The sequence below is a fragment of the Dermacentor silvarum genome, chromosome 5, assembly GCF_013339745.2.
Source record: "Dermacentor silvarum isolate Dsil-2018 chromosome 5, BIME_Dsil_1.4, whole genome shotgun sequence".
NCBI lineage: Eukaryota > Metazoa > Arthropoda > Arachnida > Ixodida > Ixodidae > Dermacentor > Dermacentor silvarum.
The window spans coordinates 167,488,054-167,504,154 of NC_051158.1; the positions used below are offsets into that span (position 1 = coordinate 167,488,054).

General features: G+C 49.8%; 3 protein-coding genes across 4 annotated transcripts in view; 2 read left to right on the top strand and 1 right to left on the bottom strand.

Moving 5' to 3' along the window:
• Positions 1-16,101, top strand: part of LOC119453871 (zinc finger protein 675-like) — a 2,199,134-nt gene that overhangs the window by 348,005 nt on the left and 1,835,028 nt on the right. The gene's annotated exons all lie outside the window — the stretch shown is intronic.
• Positions 1-16,101, bottom strand: part of LOC119453874 (gastrula zinc finger protein XlCGF52.1-like) — a 231,498-nt gene that overhangs the window by 87,719 nt on the left and 127,678 nt on the right. The window lies entirely within an intron of this gene.
• The window catches only part of LOC119454549 (gastrula zinc finger protein XlCGF57.1-like), a 1,708,166-nt gene continuing 1,707,941 nt past the window's right edge, over positions 15,877-16,101 (top strand). The window contains exon 1 of the mRNA XM_049666971.1: positions 15,877-16,059. Within this exon, the coding sequence (XP_049522928.1) occupies positions 16,008-16,059 (52 nt within the window). The 5' untranslated portion in view covers positions 15,877-16,007. The remainder of the gene's footprint in view (positions 16,060-16,101) is intronic.

Below are 16,101 nucleotides of genomic sequence, written 5' to 3' on the forward strand. Positions count from 1 at the left end.
CAACACCCCAAATAAAAAAAATACTACTCCAGTCAGGTAGACTGCTCCCTCCCTGATAGTGAGATTATATTTGGATCATCAAAACAGTGATGCGTTTATAATACCACCGATCCCAACAGCAGGCAGCCCAGCGTTTTCTCCGTCAACGCCTCCTCCGTTCCAACGGCGGCGGCTCGAAACATGGTACGCGCGAGCGGCGCAGCGTGGCGCCAGCGGTCAAACGCTGTACCTACTAGCAAATGGAAATACGCGCCCGGGCATAGCCTCCTATGGCCCGGGTCGCGTATTTCTATTTGCGCGGGTCTCTTTGGTCCCCAGCAAGCGGCGACGGCGGAAGTCTCCGCCGTCGCTCCCGTACACATAAACGAAGGAAAGAATTACTCAAGCAACCACCAAGATAATCTGAAAATAAAGGGGAAGCGGAATGCAGCAATAATGAAACACAGAGCACTGTGGGGCGACAAGGTGGTGCGTGGAATCTGGAAAGGAGTAATGGTCCCAGCACTAACATTCGCAAATGCCATTCTATGCTTAAAATAGGATATCTTGTCGGGTTTGGAAGTTAACCAAAGATCAGTATAGGCCGGTTGGCTTTGGGAGCCCACCGTAATACCACAAATGAGACAGTGCAGGGTGACATGGGTTGGGCCTCTTTTGAAGTCAGGGAAGCACAGAGCAAAATCAGTTTTGAAGAAAGGCTCAGGAACATGGATGAACATAAATGGGCGGCTAAAGTGCACAAGTATCTCTGCATGAAAAGCGTGGACACAGAATGGAGGAAGAGATCAAGGATGTTGGCAACCAAGTACAGCATAATCGAAACTGTAAATAGACAACCAGAGCCGCTATTCTGGACATTCCGCCATTTTCTTCGAGGCGTGACGTAGGCACGACACTTACAAAATGGCGCTGATGGCCCAATATTGATTACAATACAAACGCCATAGTGAAAAGTGCAAAATGTCGCCGAAAGTTTGCTAGTTTCAACCAATATTATTTCAAATAAACGTGTTTTTTTTTAAATAAAAATGATGGTTCAAAACACAAATGCCAACACCACCCGAGAGCGATGCAAATGCTATGAGCACGCGTTGTGAACGAAAGATTTTCATGACCCCAAATGACAGGGAAAATGCGGCGATACGCATGCCTCTCGACCGCCGTTGCATATGGCCGCTCATTACCATAATTCGCGCGGCTCGTCACACCACAAATTATGGCGGAAAATCTCTGCAATGGCGGCCCAGCGCAACGTCACGCAACTTCAAATTTACGTTTACGAAACAGCCCTTCCTGTGACGTTATTCACGGGATATTCCTTCAGCCAATTAACAAGCTGACATGCCGGCTATCTTCGAACGCCACCACATATTCTCGAAATTGCAGGTGCATTGCACGGGCTTCTGCACGCTACCGTCCACTTTCTTTTTAAAGCGATAAAGTCGCAATATAGGTGCCAAGGACAACAAAAAAGTATTAGTCGATAAAATTTGCAGCACCACGTCACGTTTCGTCATTCTGATGAAAACGCAAAATTGCATTTTGCAAAACTTCCGTTTCCCGGCACAAATTTCAAAACACGTGACCTCTGGGCAGCCAATAAGACAGCCAAGTAGCGGATAATGACGGCCGTGCAGCCGCCATGCGTGTCCAGAATAGAGCCTCAGGAGTCAACAGAAAGAAAGTGAGAGAAATAGAGACCGTGAATTGGAAGCAAATAATGGAAACAAAAAGGACAATGGAGATTTACAAGAATGAGAAGAAAGAAATTAGAAGTGAAAATCTGTACGATAAAACAAAGGGCAGTGCCTTGCTATTAATTTGAGGATCGAGCCGGTTGCCTAAGGTCCAAAACATACCGGAGCAAATTTTATTCGGAACTAGATGAGGCATGTGTATGATGCAGTAAAGATCCAGAGACCACTCAGCACATCCTGATGGAATGCGACGGGATCCACCAAGCGAAAACCGTAGGTGATGTGCAACTCCCAGAAGCGCTTGGGTTTAAAGTGGATAGGAAACATCAACAGATCAGCCGTAGTGATAAGCAAGAGACGATTAGAGTACTGGTGGAAAAAAAAGGAGGGAAATGATGGATACGACCTGATCTCTTAAAATCATAGCTAGGTGACGGTACAAGGTTAATTTTTGAAAAAGAATAATGAGAGGTATACAAAAATGCTAGATAAAGAGCATGTATAGTATACACCCGATTAAATCAAGCAGGCTAGGTGACTATATTTGTCGCTGCCCCGTTTCAAAGGGGATGCCAATAAATAATAATAATCATCATCAGCTGGTGTCTGCGTGACGTAATGCTTTCTACTAGAGTTTACTAGAATATGGTCGAGTGGGACGAGCGGCTGGGGCGGCGCATGCTTTGCCGTGAGGCGCCCAACGTGGAAAAATACTGGGGCGGCGCTGCGGTCGAAGTGGATTGGGCCGCATCAAGGTCGCGCCGTTGGAAACTGCTGGCGATCCTGCTCGGCAGGGTCATTCATACTACTTCGCGCGCTGGTATTTGCGTTCAGACCGCTCAAATGAGGTTCATAATTGCATATGACATGTATTTATGCCTTAAAAATAAATTACTTTCTTTCTCTTCTTTATTTATTTTTTATTATTTTTTAATAGCGCTCGGTCATTGCGCGTGCATTGCGGCCGCAGTGTCGGCTTTCATTCTACTATGTTATTCTACGGTTCCCTTCGGAGAAAAAATATTTTTCTCGTTCTTCAAGCAGCATGTATCTCTCGTGTGTATTGTTGCACATAAAGTTTTTCATCAGTAGGTCCTGCGAAACGCAGAAGGAGAAAGATATGCAACCTTCCTGCTTGCCGCTTCAAACAAATAAAACATAGCTGCCCATCCGGCGCCTTGTCCTCAGATTTACGGGAAGTATCGTTATAGAAAAAAAAGTTGTCGCAGTTTCACCTGAAAAGCGAAGCATCAATTGCGATATCAAATTTGAAGAGAGCTATACGGAGTAATGATAGTAGCTTTATCAGCCGTATAAACTTGGACATGCAGCAGCACCGGCCACACGCAGAACTTGTCGACGCCGTCGGCGTTTTGCCCGCGTTCGCTCAAAATGCGTGCGGCGTTGGTGACTGTTGCCGGAGCCTCTGATACAAATATGCACTTGGTGCCGCAGCTAAACGTCGCCTCCCTTCCCTCCCCCTCCCCCCCCCTCCCCCACGGCCTCTCGCGCGTCGGAAGAAGGCGCATTTGCTCTACATATATGGTGATTGTAAAGGAGGAAAGAGACGCCTACTTCTGCAGCCCTTAATAAGGGAGCACGGCGCAGAACGCGCGTTTGTTCTCCGCCGTGGGTTCACTCCCCGTGAAAGCGCGCGTCCCTCGCGCCCTTTCACTCGCTCATACAGGGTTCGGCGGCGCGCGGCGACGATTTCATCTGCATTGACGTCATACGGAACCTCACGGCGACGGCAACGGCGACGCCGACGGCAGAAGTCTGCTTTGGAGTGTTCATATAATTGCTATCGCAATAAAAAAAAAACTGCAGCGCAACATTTCATTCAAATTTTCGCCTTTCTCGCGTAACAGAATGCGGAGTAATCGTGAAGGGGTCATTTATTGCAGTCGGACCTCGAGCGCCGGAAACGGTTTTAGTTAATTAAATCAAATCAAAGGGGAATTTTATTAGACAATATTATAAAAAATGCGTACAAAGATATTTGGTCCCATAGCCTATAGCGGCCATTCTATATGCTAATATTTGGCCGTAAGCCGTACGTGGATTTTTTTTCCAGTTGATACTTCAAAAAAATAAAAAGAAAAGAAAGCCTGCGCGGTAGCCTAATTAGTGGGTATATAGTATAGTGGATACGGTCTTGAGCACGCGGGTTCAATCCAGGTCGCGGAATCCGATGGGAACGAAATGGAAAAAGACTCGTGTACGTGCACCATCATTTAGGTGCACGTTAAAGAACCCCAGGTGGCAAAAACTATATATACCGGGTGCCTTAATGATATCATGGTTTTGCCACGTAAAACCGAAGAATTTGCTTATATTAAAAAAAAGAAGAAAAAAGCAGGTGGCTGCGTTCTTCGGCTTATTTCTGGGGGTGTCAACAACATAAATTATTCTCGAGTCTGATTTCCGAGAAAAACATGTTACGCTTATCCTACATTTCATGCATAAATGTAATGCCGTTCCCAAATGTATGACCGCTTAACTCAGCAGGTTGTATATTATAAACAGCTGCTTTCAGTTATTCGGTGCACTATCATAACGACCATATTAAAACAATTAAAGGAACGGCATGTCTCACATACACGTAGAGATATGTGCAGATCTGTTGCGTTCGTCGAAGAAGATAAGTGTGGCACCACACGGGGCACTCAGTTTTAATGGGTTGAAAACACGGTGAGACTCAAAAATCTTTGTCTGAATCAAGTTAGCAGATTTACAGGCTGCCCTGAAACGGGGCAGCCTGTAAATCTGCTAACTTGATTCAGACAAGGATTTTTGACAGTCTCACGGTTTATATTGATTGATAGCTTGTGGGAACCCTCGGGTACAGTCCTCGGGTCCCATAACCGCCGCACGGGCAGCGAACGTCGCGTCAAGCGCATGCGTGCCAGGGAGAGTTGGGAGAGGGGAAACTTTCCTTCCGCGGGCGGCGCGCGGGAATGGATGGATGGATGGATGAGGCTCAACCCTTTAAATCGGGCGGTGGCATACGCCACCTAGCCATGGCTATTAACATAATTTGTACTTTGTGGTGGGTGAAATTTCACCCCTGCCTTGATTTTATCCACCAATCAGATAATCTCTGTTTGGTTATTTCTACCCGCTTAAAGTCTATTTTGCCTTCACTGTCCCTAAACCCCAATGCTTTGAAAAAATCAGCCCCGTTGCCTTGCACTGTAGGGTTAAGCCCTTAAGAGAAAAGTATGAGGTGTTCAGCCGTTTCCTCTTCTTCTCCACACGCACAGCACAACGTGTCTATACCTTGGTACTTGACTCGGTATATCTTAGTCCGCAATACTCCCGTCCTGGCTTCAAACAACAAAGAGCTTCCCCTAGAATTATCGTAGATATTTTCTTTGGCAATTTCTTGCTTGAAAGTTCGGTATGTTCCCAGTGCTGATTTCGTCTGCATCCCTGTTTTCCACAGACCCCTCTCTGTTTCCTTAACCTTTTTCTTAACAGCTGTTTCCTGGTTTGCACCCCTCCTGCAGTCCAAATATTTGATTGACAGTTTTCTGGTCAGCTTCCTCCATTTTGTATCAACATTGCTCATGTACAAATAACTGAAAACTCTCCTTGCCCACCGCTTTTCTGCCATTTCTCTCAATCGCTCCTCAAATTCTATCTTGCTGCTGGCTTCCCTGCCCTCGAATGACGTCCATCCCATGTCACCCTGTACCCCCTGATTTGGTGTATTTCCGTGTGCTCCCAGAGCCAGTCTACCTACCCCTCGCTGCTTAACTTCCAACCTTGCTCGAACCTCTGATCTCATGCACAGGACCGCATTGCCGAAAGTCAAACTAGGGACCATCACCCCTTTCCAAATCCCTCTTACCACTTCGTACCTATTGTAATTCCACAGTGCCCTATTTTTCATCACAGCTGCATTTCTGCTACCTTTAGCCGTCACATATTTTTCATGTTCCGTTAGGTACTCAGCCCCATTGTTTATCCACACTCCAAGATATTTGTACTTATCCACCACCTCCAGCGTAACCTCCTGTATCCTATGCTCGCTGCCCTGATTATCATTAAAAGTCATGACTGCCGATTTTTCTTTACTAACTTCAAACCTAAGCTATCTCCCCCTTTACCACAGATGTCCATTAATCTCTGCAAGTCTTCCTTGCTGTCAGCCGTAAGTACAATGTCATCCGCATACATCAGTCCTGGTAATGATTGTTTAATCCATTCTCCTTTCTTGAAATAGGAAAGGTTGAAGCCAAGTCCGCTCCTAATTTTTTCTCTAATTCTTGTAAATACAGCATGAACAACAGAGGTGACAGAGGGCACCCCTGCCTAAGCCCTTGCTGTATCTCTATAGGCCCAGATACCTTGTTTTCCCATTTTATAAGCACCTTGTTACTTTTATAGATATCTTTTAAAAGATTTCTTACTCCATCTTCCACCTCTAGAGTGCCCAGTATGTCCCACAAATCCTTTTGGATTACACTGTCATAGGCTCCCTTGATATCCAGAAAGGCAAGCCATAGGGGCCTGTGTTTTCTTTGATCATTGTCCCTGATCAATATCCAGCAACAAGAAGCGCGAGTACAATGACACGGTATCAATAATAAAATTTTCAACGTAGCCTTCATGGTGCGGAGATACCAGTTACTTTTAGAGGACAGTGGTCTTCGCAAGAGCTATCAGCGCCACCGGGTGGGTCACGTGAGATCCCGCTGATATCGCCCAGGTCTCTTTGGTCCCCAGCAAGCGGCGATGGCGAAAGTCTCCGCCGCCGCTCCCGTATTCCCACACGTGGTTACTCAACCGCGTTCTTGCCGCGGCAAACGCCGCGGCCCCCCCCCCCCCCCCGTATTCCCCAGTTGGTAAGTCGGAAGCCCTTCTTTACCTAGTGTATTATTCTCTTCGAGGGAACCCTCAGCGATGTCAACTATAGCTAGCTGGCCTGCTCGAAGTGTAAGCACAGAACACCCATATTGACACGAATACATGTTTATCTTTCACCGGTGGCCGCTTTCCACCGGCTAACAAATGTTAAACGTTATCGCTCGGCGCAGGACGCGCCTGTATCGGAAGTTTCTAGAACGTTATCGATGCTTCTTTCCATTGCCTGTTTTCACCGACGCTTCTGTTATCTGATTGCATGACTAAGGCGAATTGTCTAGAACTTTCTGGAAGACACGCGGGCATCAGGGATTAATCTAGAACCTTCGATGACTCAGGTATAAAAGCCGACGCGTTTCGCCGCTGATCAGATTTTCGACGATCGCCGACTGTGTTCGCCGCTATCGTTGTGCTTTGAGTGTAGCTTGCTTTTGTGGGCACAGGTTCGCCCAATAAACAACCAGTTTCGTCATACACAGTTTTGCCACTGTTTTCTCTACCGTCACTACTACGTGACATCTGGTGGAGGTGCTAGTGCGTTCATGCAGCGAACGCTCCCGCAAAGCCGCGACCCAAGCCCGAAACCGGAGGACGAGACCAACGTCGCCAAGGACCAGCGAGCTAGCCGTAGGCAGCAAGGACTTGTGCCGGAGTTCGGACTTCTTCCCGAAAAGACCACTGCAATCAAGGCCAAGTCAACGACCAAAATGGCAGCACCAGCGTCCCCCATCCTGCTGCAGCAACCTCGGGAGCCACCGACCTTCCGTGGATCATCGGCTGAAGACCCTGAAACCTGGCTGGAGACATACGAGCGGACCGCGACGTTCAACAAATGGAGCGACGACGACAAGTTGCGCCATGTCTATTTTTCGTTAGATGACGCTGCTCGGACCTGGTTTGAGAACAGAGAGACCACCCTGGTTACGTGGGACCTTTTTCGTGAAAACTTCGTGAGGACCTTCACGAGTGTCGTACGAAAGGAGAGGGCAGAGGTTCTCTTAGAAACCAGAGTGCAATTGCCGAGCGAGAACATCGCGATCTTCACGGAGGAGATGACTCGCCTCTTCCGCCACGCCGACCCCGACATGTCTGAAGAAAAGAAAGTTCGGTTCTTGATGCGGGGTGTCAAAGACCAACTATTCGCCGGATTGATGCGCAACCCGCCTAAGACTGTCGCCGAATTTCTTTCCGAGGCTACAACGATCGAGAAGACGCTTGAAATACGCGTCAGGCAATACAACCGCCGTGCCCTGACCAACTACGCCGACGCTCAAGCGCTAGGCGCCGACGACCTGCGCGAGACCATCAGAGCGGTCGTTCGCGAGGAGCTGCATAAGCTCTTTCCCAGGTCGCAGCCTCACGTGGCATCTATCGCCGACGTCGTCAAAGACGAAGTTCAGCGCTCACTTGGAGTTCCCGATGTGCAGCCACAATCGCCGCAACCCCAGCCGGAAGCGCTGACCTACGCCGCCGTCGCCCGTCCTCAAGGCCCCCCTCCGCGCTCGCGCCAGGGCCCCGTAACGCCGCAGTTCCGTCGTCCACCGCCGCCGCCGCCGCCAGCACGCCCGCCCGTCGCCCAGCGCAGCTACCAGAGGAAGACGGACATTTGGCGCGCCCCCGACCACCGCCCGCTCTGCTATCACTGCGGGGAAGCCGGCCATGTCTACCGCCGATGCCCATACCACGAAATGGGCCTACGAGGGTTCCCCGTCAACGCGCCGCGTCCCGATCGAGGTGAACGACCGCGCGACATCGCCGACTACCTCGCCGGAGCCCAGTGGCAACCACGACGATCCTCACGCTCGCCGTCACCAGGCCGCTACATCTCGCTGCATCGCCGTCAGTACAACGGTCCCACCCGGGGCCGATCTCCCAGCCCTTACTCGGGAAACTAAAGGCAGCAACCGATGGAGGTGCGGTTGCTGTACGACGCAATGCCGAAGATCCTCCGACGCCGCCGTCGACGACGATTCGCTATTCATCACGACGAGATATCAGCACGCCGCCTAGCAACAGCCTTGACAGCACTTCGCCGCCGAAAGAAGACCTTCCGACGCGACGTAGCAGCAGCAGAGCAAGCCGACGCAGCCGTGATCCGACGCCACGAATTAACCGCAACGCCAGACGCCGGTCTACCGATCTAGACGTGCTCATCGATGGCAATAACGTCACCGCTCTCGTCGACACTGGAGCCGACTATTCCGTCTTCAGTGGCCCGTTCGTCGCCAAGTTGAAGAAGGTGAAAACAGCCTGGCAAGGACCCGATATCCGGACAGCTGGAGGCCACCTAATAACGCCGACTGGAATCTGCACAGCGCGAGTCACTTTAAACAACCGCACTTACCCGGCGAGCTTCGTAATCCTGCAGCACTGCTCCAGGGATGTCATCCTAGGCATGAACTTTCTAAACCAATACGGTGCAGTCATCGACTTAAGATCCAAGTCGATAACGCTTTCAACGCACAACGCGCTACCACCGGATACAAGCATAAGTTTCCATGCCTTGAATGTGCTTGAAGAACAAGTCACCGTTCCGCCTCGCTCCAGCGTAATGATTTCCGTCAGTACCGAAGTGCCTGCAGACATGGAGGGCGTCATCGAGGGCGATCATCACTTACTGCTCGACCGTGAAATTTGCGTCGCTAGAGGCATAGCATGAGCTACGTGCAGGGAAAGCAAGGGTGATGCTCACGAACTTCAGCCCCGAATACAAGCACATTAACAAAGGCACCACGGTCGCCTACATCGACGAAATAGTACAAGCCAGCAGTTCGTTCGCCTTCACGGATTCCAGTGCACCTGCAACGACGACTATAGTACCTGAACCAACTTTGGACGTCAATCAGAACCTTCCCAGGCACAAGAAAGAACAACTAAAGGCTCGGCTCCTCCAATACGAGGACTGCTTCTCGTCGTCGTCAAAAGTTCGACAAACCCCTGTCGCCAAGCACCGCATCATCACCGACGAAAATGTCCGCCCACTCCGTCAGAGCCCGTACCGAGTTTCGGCGCGCGAACGTGAAGCCATAAGGCACCAAGTCGACGAAATGCTACGCGATGACATCATCCAGCCGTCCAAGAGTCCGTGGGCGTCCCCTGTGGTGTTATTGAAGAAGGATGGAACCCTACGTTTCTGAGTCGATTATCGTCGCCTCAACAAAATCACGAAGAAGGACGTATACCCCCTCCCACGGATTGACGACGCCTTGGATCGACTCTACAACGCAAAGTATTTTTCGTCGATGGACCTCAAAACCGGCTACTGGCAAATTGAAGTCGACGAGAGGGACCGGGAGAAGACTGCGTTTATAACACCAGACGGACTGTTCGAGTTCAAGGTCATGCCATTTGGTCTTTGCTCGGCACCTGCGACTTTCCAACGCGTCATGGATACAGTACTGGCAGGCTTGAAGTGGCAGACTTGCCTCGTCTATTTGGACGACGTCGTTGTGTTTGCCTCAAGCTTCGAAGAACACCTGCGGCGCCTTGAAACAGTTCTTCAAGCAATCAAAACCTCCGGACTCACGTTAAAGCCAGAAAAGTGCCGCTTCGCATATGAGGAGCTCTTGTTCTTGGGCCACGTCATCAACAAGTCTGGAGTGCTCCCCGACCCTCAGAAAACTGCAGCCATCTCCAACTTTCCTCCACCCGCTGACAAGAAGGCAGTGCGTAGATTTCTTGGACTGTGCGCCTATTACAGGCGCTTCGTGAAGGATTTTTCAAGGATCGCAGAGCCACTGACGTATCTCACGAAGGCCGACGTCGAGTTCAAGTGGGACACGCCGCAACTCGAAGCATTTGAAGAACTGAAGCGACGCCTGCAATCGCCGCCAATACTTGCGCATTTCGACGAAAACGCCGATACCGAAGTCCACACCGACGCAAGCAGCGTAGGACTCGGCGCCGTGCTTGTGCAGAGGACTGATGGACTAGAAAGGGTTGTAAATACGCTAGCCGGTCGCTATCGAAGGCGGAAGCAAATTATTCCACAACAGAAAAGGAGTGCCTCGCCATCATCTGGGCTACATCAAAGTTTCGCCCCTACCTCTATGGCAGGCCCTTTAAAGTTGTGAGCGACCACCACGCCTTGTGTTGGCTAGCTAACTTGAAGGATCCTTCAGGTCGCCTCGCACGATGGAGTCTGAGACTTCAAGAATTCGACATCACCGTCGTTTACAAGTCCGGGCGAAAGCACTCTGACGCCGACTGCTGGTCTCGCGCCCCCGTCGAACCGCCGCCACAAGACGACCAGGATGACGACACTTTCTTGGGACCCATCAGTGCCGACGAATTCGCCGAACAACAGCGAGCCGACCCGGAACTAAGGAGCCTTGTAGACTACCTGGAAGGCAAGACCGTCATTGTGCCGAAGGTGTTCAGGCGAGGATTGGCGTCGTTTTTCTTGCAAAACGACATTCTCCTAAAGAAGAAGTTCTCGCCTCCCCGAGCCAACTACCTCCTCGTGGTACCCGCAGCATTGCGTCCAGAGGTTCTGCAAGCTCTCCATGACGACCCAACGGCTGGACATCTCGGTTTTTCCCGCACTCTCGCGAGGATACAAGAAAAATACTACTGGCCTCGCCTCTCTGTTGACGTCGCCCATTACGTAAGGACATGCCGAGACTGTCAGCGACGCAAAACACCGCCGACAAGGCCAGCCGGGCTTCTACAGCCGATCGAGCCACCTCGCCGACCGTTCCAGCAGATCGGGATGGACTTACTGGGGCCTTTTCCGACGTCGACGTCCGGGAATAAATGGATCATCGTAGCTACGGACTACCTCACCCGCTACGCCGAAACAAAAGCCTTGCCCAAAGGCAGTGCCGACGAGGTAGCCCGATTCTTCGTTGAGAACATCCTCCTGCGTCACGGTGCCCCAGAAGTCCTCATCACCGACAGAGGCACGGCCTTTACGGCAGAACTAACTCAAGCCATCCTGCGATACAGCCAGACAAGCCATCGCCGCACCACCGCCTACCACCCGCAGACGAATGGCCTCACCGAGCGCCTAAATAAGACCATCGCCGACATGCTGGCAATGTACGTCGACGTCGAACACAAGACGTGGGATGCCATCCTTCCGTACGTGACCTTCGCATACAACACGGCCGTGCAAGAAACGACGCACATGGCGCCGTTCAACCTGGTCTACGGAAGGAACCCGGCAACGACGCTTGACGCCATGCTACCAGACGTCGCTGACGAAGACAATCTCGACGTTGCCACTTATTTGCAGCGTGCCGAAGAAGGTCGACAGCTCGCCCGCCTGCGCATCAAGAACCAGCAGAGAACCGACAGCCGACACTACAACCTTCGACGACGCTACGTCGAGTACCAGCCCCGTGACCGTGTTTGGGTCTGGACTCCGATACGCCGACGAGGACTTAGCGAGAAACTCTTACGTCGCTATTTCGGACCATATAAGATCATCCGACGTATTGGTGCACTGGACTATGAGGTCGTGCCAGACGGCATTTCGCAATCACAGCGGCGCCGCGCACGACCCGAAGTCATCCATGTGGTGCGTCTTAAGCCTTTCTACGCCCGCTGACGAACTTAGGTACTTTGTTACTTGATTTTTTTTTCTTTATTACGCGTGGTTTTGTTTACGCTTTCACATTTGTTTGTAGCATCGGGACGATGCTTTTTAAGGGGAGGGTATTGACACGTATGCATGTTTATCTTTCACCGGTGGCCGCTTTCCACCGGCTAACAAATGTTAAACGTTATCGCTCGGCGCAGGACGCGCCTGTATCGGAAGTTTCTAGAACGTTATCGATGCTTCTTTCCATTGCCTGTTTTCACCGACGCTTCTGTTATCTGATTGCATGACTGAGGCGAATTGTCTAGAACTTTCTGGAAGACACGCGGGCATCAGGGATTAATCTAGAACCTTCGATGACTCAGGTATAAAAGCCGACGCGTTTTGCCGCTGATCAGATTTTCGACGATCGCCGACTGTGTTCGCCGCTATCGTTGTGCTTTGAGTGTAGCTTGCTTTTGTGGGCACAGGTTCGCCCAATAAACAATCAGTTTCGTCATACACAGTTTTGCGACTGTTTTCTCTACCGTCACTACTACGTGACAATATGGTGTTAGTTGCAGTCGTAATAAATGCTTTCCGAGTGTACACGTGGTTGTCGTCTTTTGTTTCTTCGAGCTTGTACCGGACTGCGGTTGATGCGCAGGCATGCGCCAACCGCGGGGCTCGGTGTGTCGAGGCAGAGGGCCGTTGTCATCCCCCCATATCCCGACAAGCTAGGAGCTTGTTAAGCAGGACTTATTACCACCCATCCGGCCGTTAATTCTCTCAGGCACTGCGCCTCTACGCAACAGCCACGACTCTCCGGCAGCACAATCATTCGGAATGACAGTCCTCACTTGCGTGCAATCACTCACCTTTGAGACTTCAATAGTGCTGTTATGCGTTACATTCGAACGGAAACGACTATTCGGCATCGTACACACACACACACACACACACACACACACGCACACGCACACGCACACACACACACACACACACACCACACACACACACACACACACACACACACACACACACACACACACACACACAAGATGGTTTTGCCTGCTATGAATATTATTTCTGCGAATGCGAGTTTTATGTGCAGTAATCACGCATAAGTGTGTTTGTTACTGCAAACACGTGCGCTTATTCCGGTCGGGAGTTCTCACTTCTTCAATTATTGCATTTAGAAGATTTGTTATTTTTCCCTTACATATATATCGTGAATATATATGTCTATGTACCCTTTGATTTAATTACCTAGAAACACATTGGTCATTCTTCGCGCCACGCAGTTAATAAACCTGGTTTATTTCACTCTAATATTGTTTTCTTTGATCATTGTCCCTGATCAATATCCAGCAACAAGAAGCGCGAGTACAATGACACGGTATCAATAATAAAATTTTCAACGTAGCCTTCATGGTGCAGAGATACCCGTTACTTTTAGAGGACAGTGGTAAAAACAGCAGTTCACATGGCTAAAACTACATTTGGTACAGGCCGTCAAGAGTCATGGGTACACCGAAGCAACTAAAAGATTTAAACAAATGTACAGCACAGAGGTTCTGCGAGAAAAACTGGGCGTCCCGCGCTCGCTAGCAGACGACGCGCTTGACAACGACAGCAAAATTGAAGACGTCGCGTTGTATTATCCATGCCTCAAAAATATATGTTTAGCAAAAGTGTGTAAACATAAATTTGAAGTTGAAATAAAGCACTATTTTAAGAGCGTACTATGCGCAATCGGCCTCGGCGCCCGATCGGCAGTGCAGCGCTACAGGTGTGTCCCTTCGCACGCGCTGCCCACGGGAAGCGCTTCTCATCAACACCACCTCATTAAAGGACATCTGTGGTAAAGAGAGAGATAGCTTAGGTTTGAAGTTTAGTAAAGAAAAATCGGCAGTCATGATTTTTCATGATAATCAGGGCAGCGAGCATAGGATACAGGAGGTTACGCTGGAGGTGGTGGATAAGTACAAATATCTTGGAGTGTGGATAAACAATGGGGCTGAGTACCTAACGGAACATGAAAAATATGTGACGGCTAAAGGTAGCAGAAATGCAGCTGTGATGAAAAATAGGGCACTGTGGAATTACAATAGGTACGAAGTGGTGAGAGGGATTTGGAAAGGGGTGATGGTCCCTAGTTTGACTTTCGGCAATGCGGTCCTGTGCATGAGATCAGAGGTTCGAGCAAGGTTGGAAGTTAAGCAGCGAGGGGTAGGTAGACTGGCTCTGGGAGCACACGGAAATACCCCAAATCAGGGGGTACAGGGTGACATGGGATGGACGTCATTCGAGGGCAGGGAAGCCAGCAGCAAGATAGAATTTGAGGAGCGATTGAGAGAAATGGCAGAAAAGCGGTGGGCAAGGAGAGTTTTCAGTTATTTGTACATGAGCAATGTTGATACAAAATGGAGGAAGCTGACCAGAAAACTGTCAATCAAATATTTGGACTGCAGGAGGAGTGCAAACCAGGAAACAGCGGTTAAGAAAAATGTTAAGGAAACAGAGAGGGGTCTGTGGAAAACGGGGATGCAGAAGAAATCAGCACTGGGAACATACCGAACTTTCAAGCAAGAAATTGCCAAAGAAAAAAATATCTACGATAATTCTAGGGGAAGCTCTTTGTTGTTTGAAGCCAGGACGGGAGTATTGCGGACTGAGATGTACCGAGTCAAGTACCAAGGTATAGACACGTTGTGCTGTGCGTGTGGAGAAGAAGAGGAAACGGCTGAACACCTCATACTTTTCTGTAAAGGGCTTAACCCTACAGTGCAAGGCAACGGGGCTGATTTTTTCGAAGCATTGGGGTTTAGAGACAGTGAAGGCAAAATAGACTTTAAGCGGGTAGAAATAACCAAACAGAGGTTATCTGATTGGTGGATAAAATCAAGGCAGGGGTGAAATTTCACCCACCACAAAGTACAAATTATGTTAATAGTCATGGCTAGGTGGCGTATGCCACCGCTTGATTTAAAGGGTTCAGCCTCATCCATCCATCCATCCATCCATCCACCGTTTCACACGCGCCTTCTCGTGGTCATCGAGTCTATCTTCATGTCGGTTTACTTACGCCGCAGCACACCTGCTTAATTAATCAGCTCATGTTTACTACAATTCATATTGCTACCAAAGCCGCTCACCTTACTTCGTATGACATTGCTGTGTTGCTATCGCATTCATTGCTTCGCCCTTAGGGCGAAACTGTGACTTTTTTTTTTTTTTTTTTTGAGGACAGTGGTAAAACCAGCAGTTCACCTGGCTAAAACTACATTTGGCACCGGCCGTCAAGAGTCATGGGCGCACGGAAGCAACTAAACCATTAAAAATGTACTGCACAGAGGTTCTTCGAGAAAAACTGGGCGTCCGCCAGCGTCCGCGTAGCGAACGCGCGCTCGCTAGCAGACGACGCGCTTGACAACGACAGCAAAATTGAAGACGTCGCGTTGTATAATCTATGCCTCAAATATACATGTTTGGCAAAATGGTTTAAACATAAATTTGCAGTTGAAATAAAGCGCTATTTTAGAGCGTACTATGCGCAATCGGTCTCGGCGCCCGCCGAGATCGATTGCCGCGGAGCGCGTCTCCGCCCCAATCCAGTTAAATCCAGTTCACTCGCAGCGCCCTCGCACACGCGGCGCCTCACACGCGGCGCCTCAGCGGCAGAGCGCCGTTCGGCCCACTCGACCATTGTCTAGTGCACTCTAGCACTCTAGAGTAGTGCGCCAGTGGGTGGAATTACCGGCATAGTGTGATGTGTCTTACAGTGTCTTACCGGCATAGTGTGACGCTAAGCTCATCGCTACCGAGTGGACGACCCTGTACCAATAGGATCGTCACGGTATATAGGTGTTCTGTGACGGTATCGCCGAAAGTGATCGTCCCAGAATACGTCCGGCTTCATGACATTTGTTGCCCAGCTGCCGGTGCTGCCGCAACTCGTCTGGAACAAAGGTGAGAGTACTGCTAGATGAGTTTTGTACGATTACCTGTTCA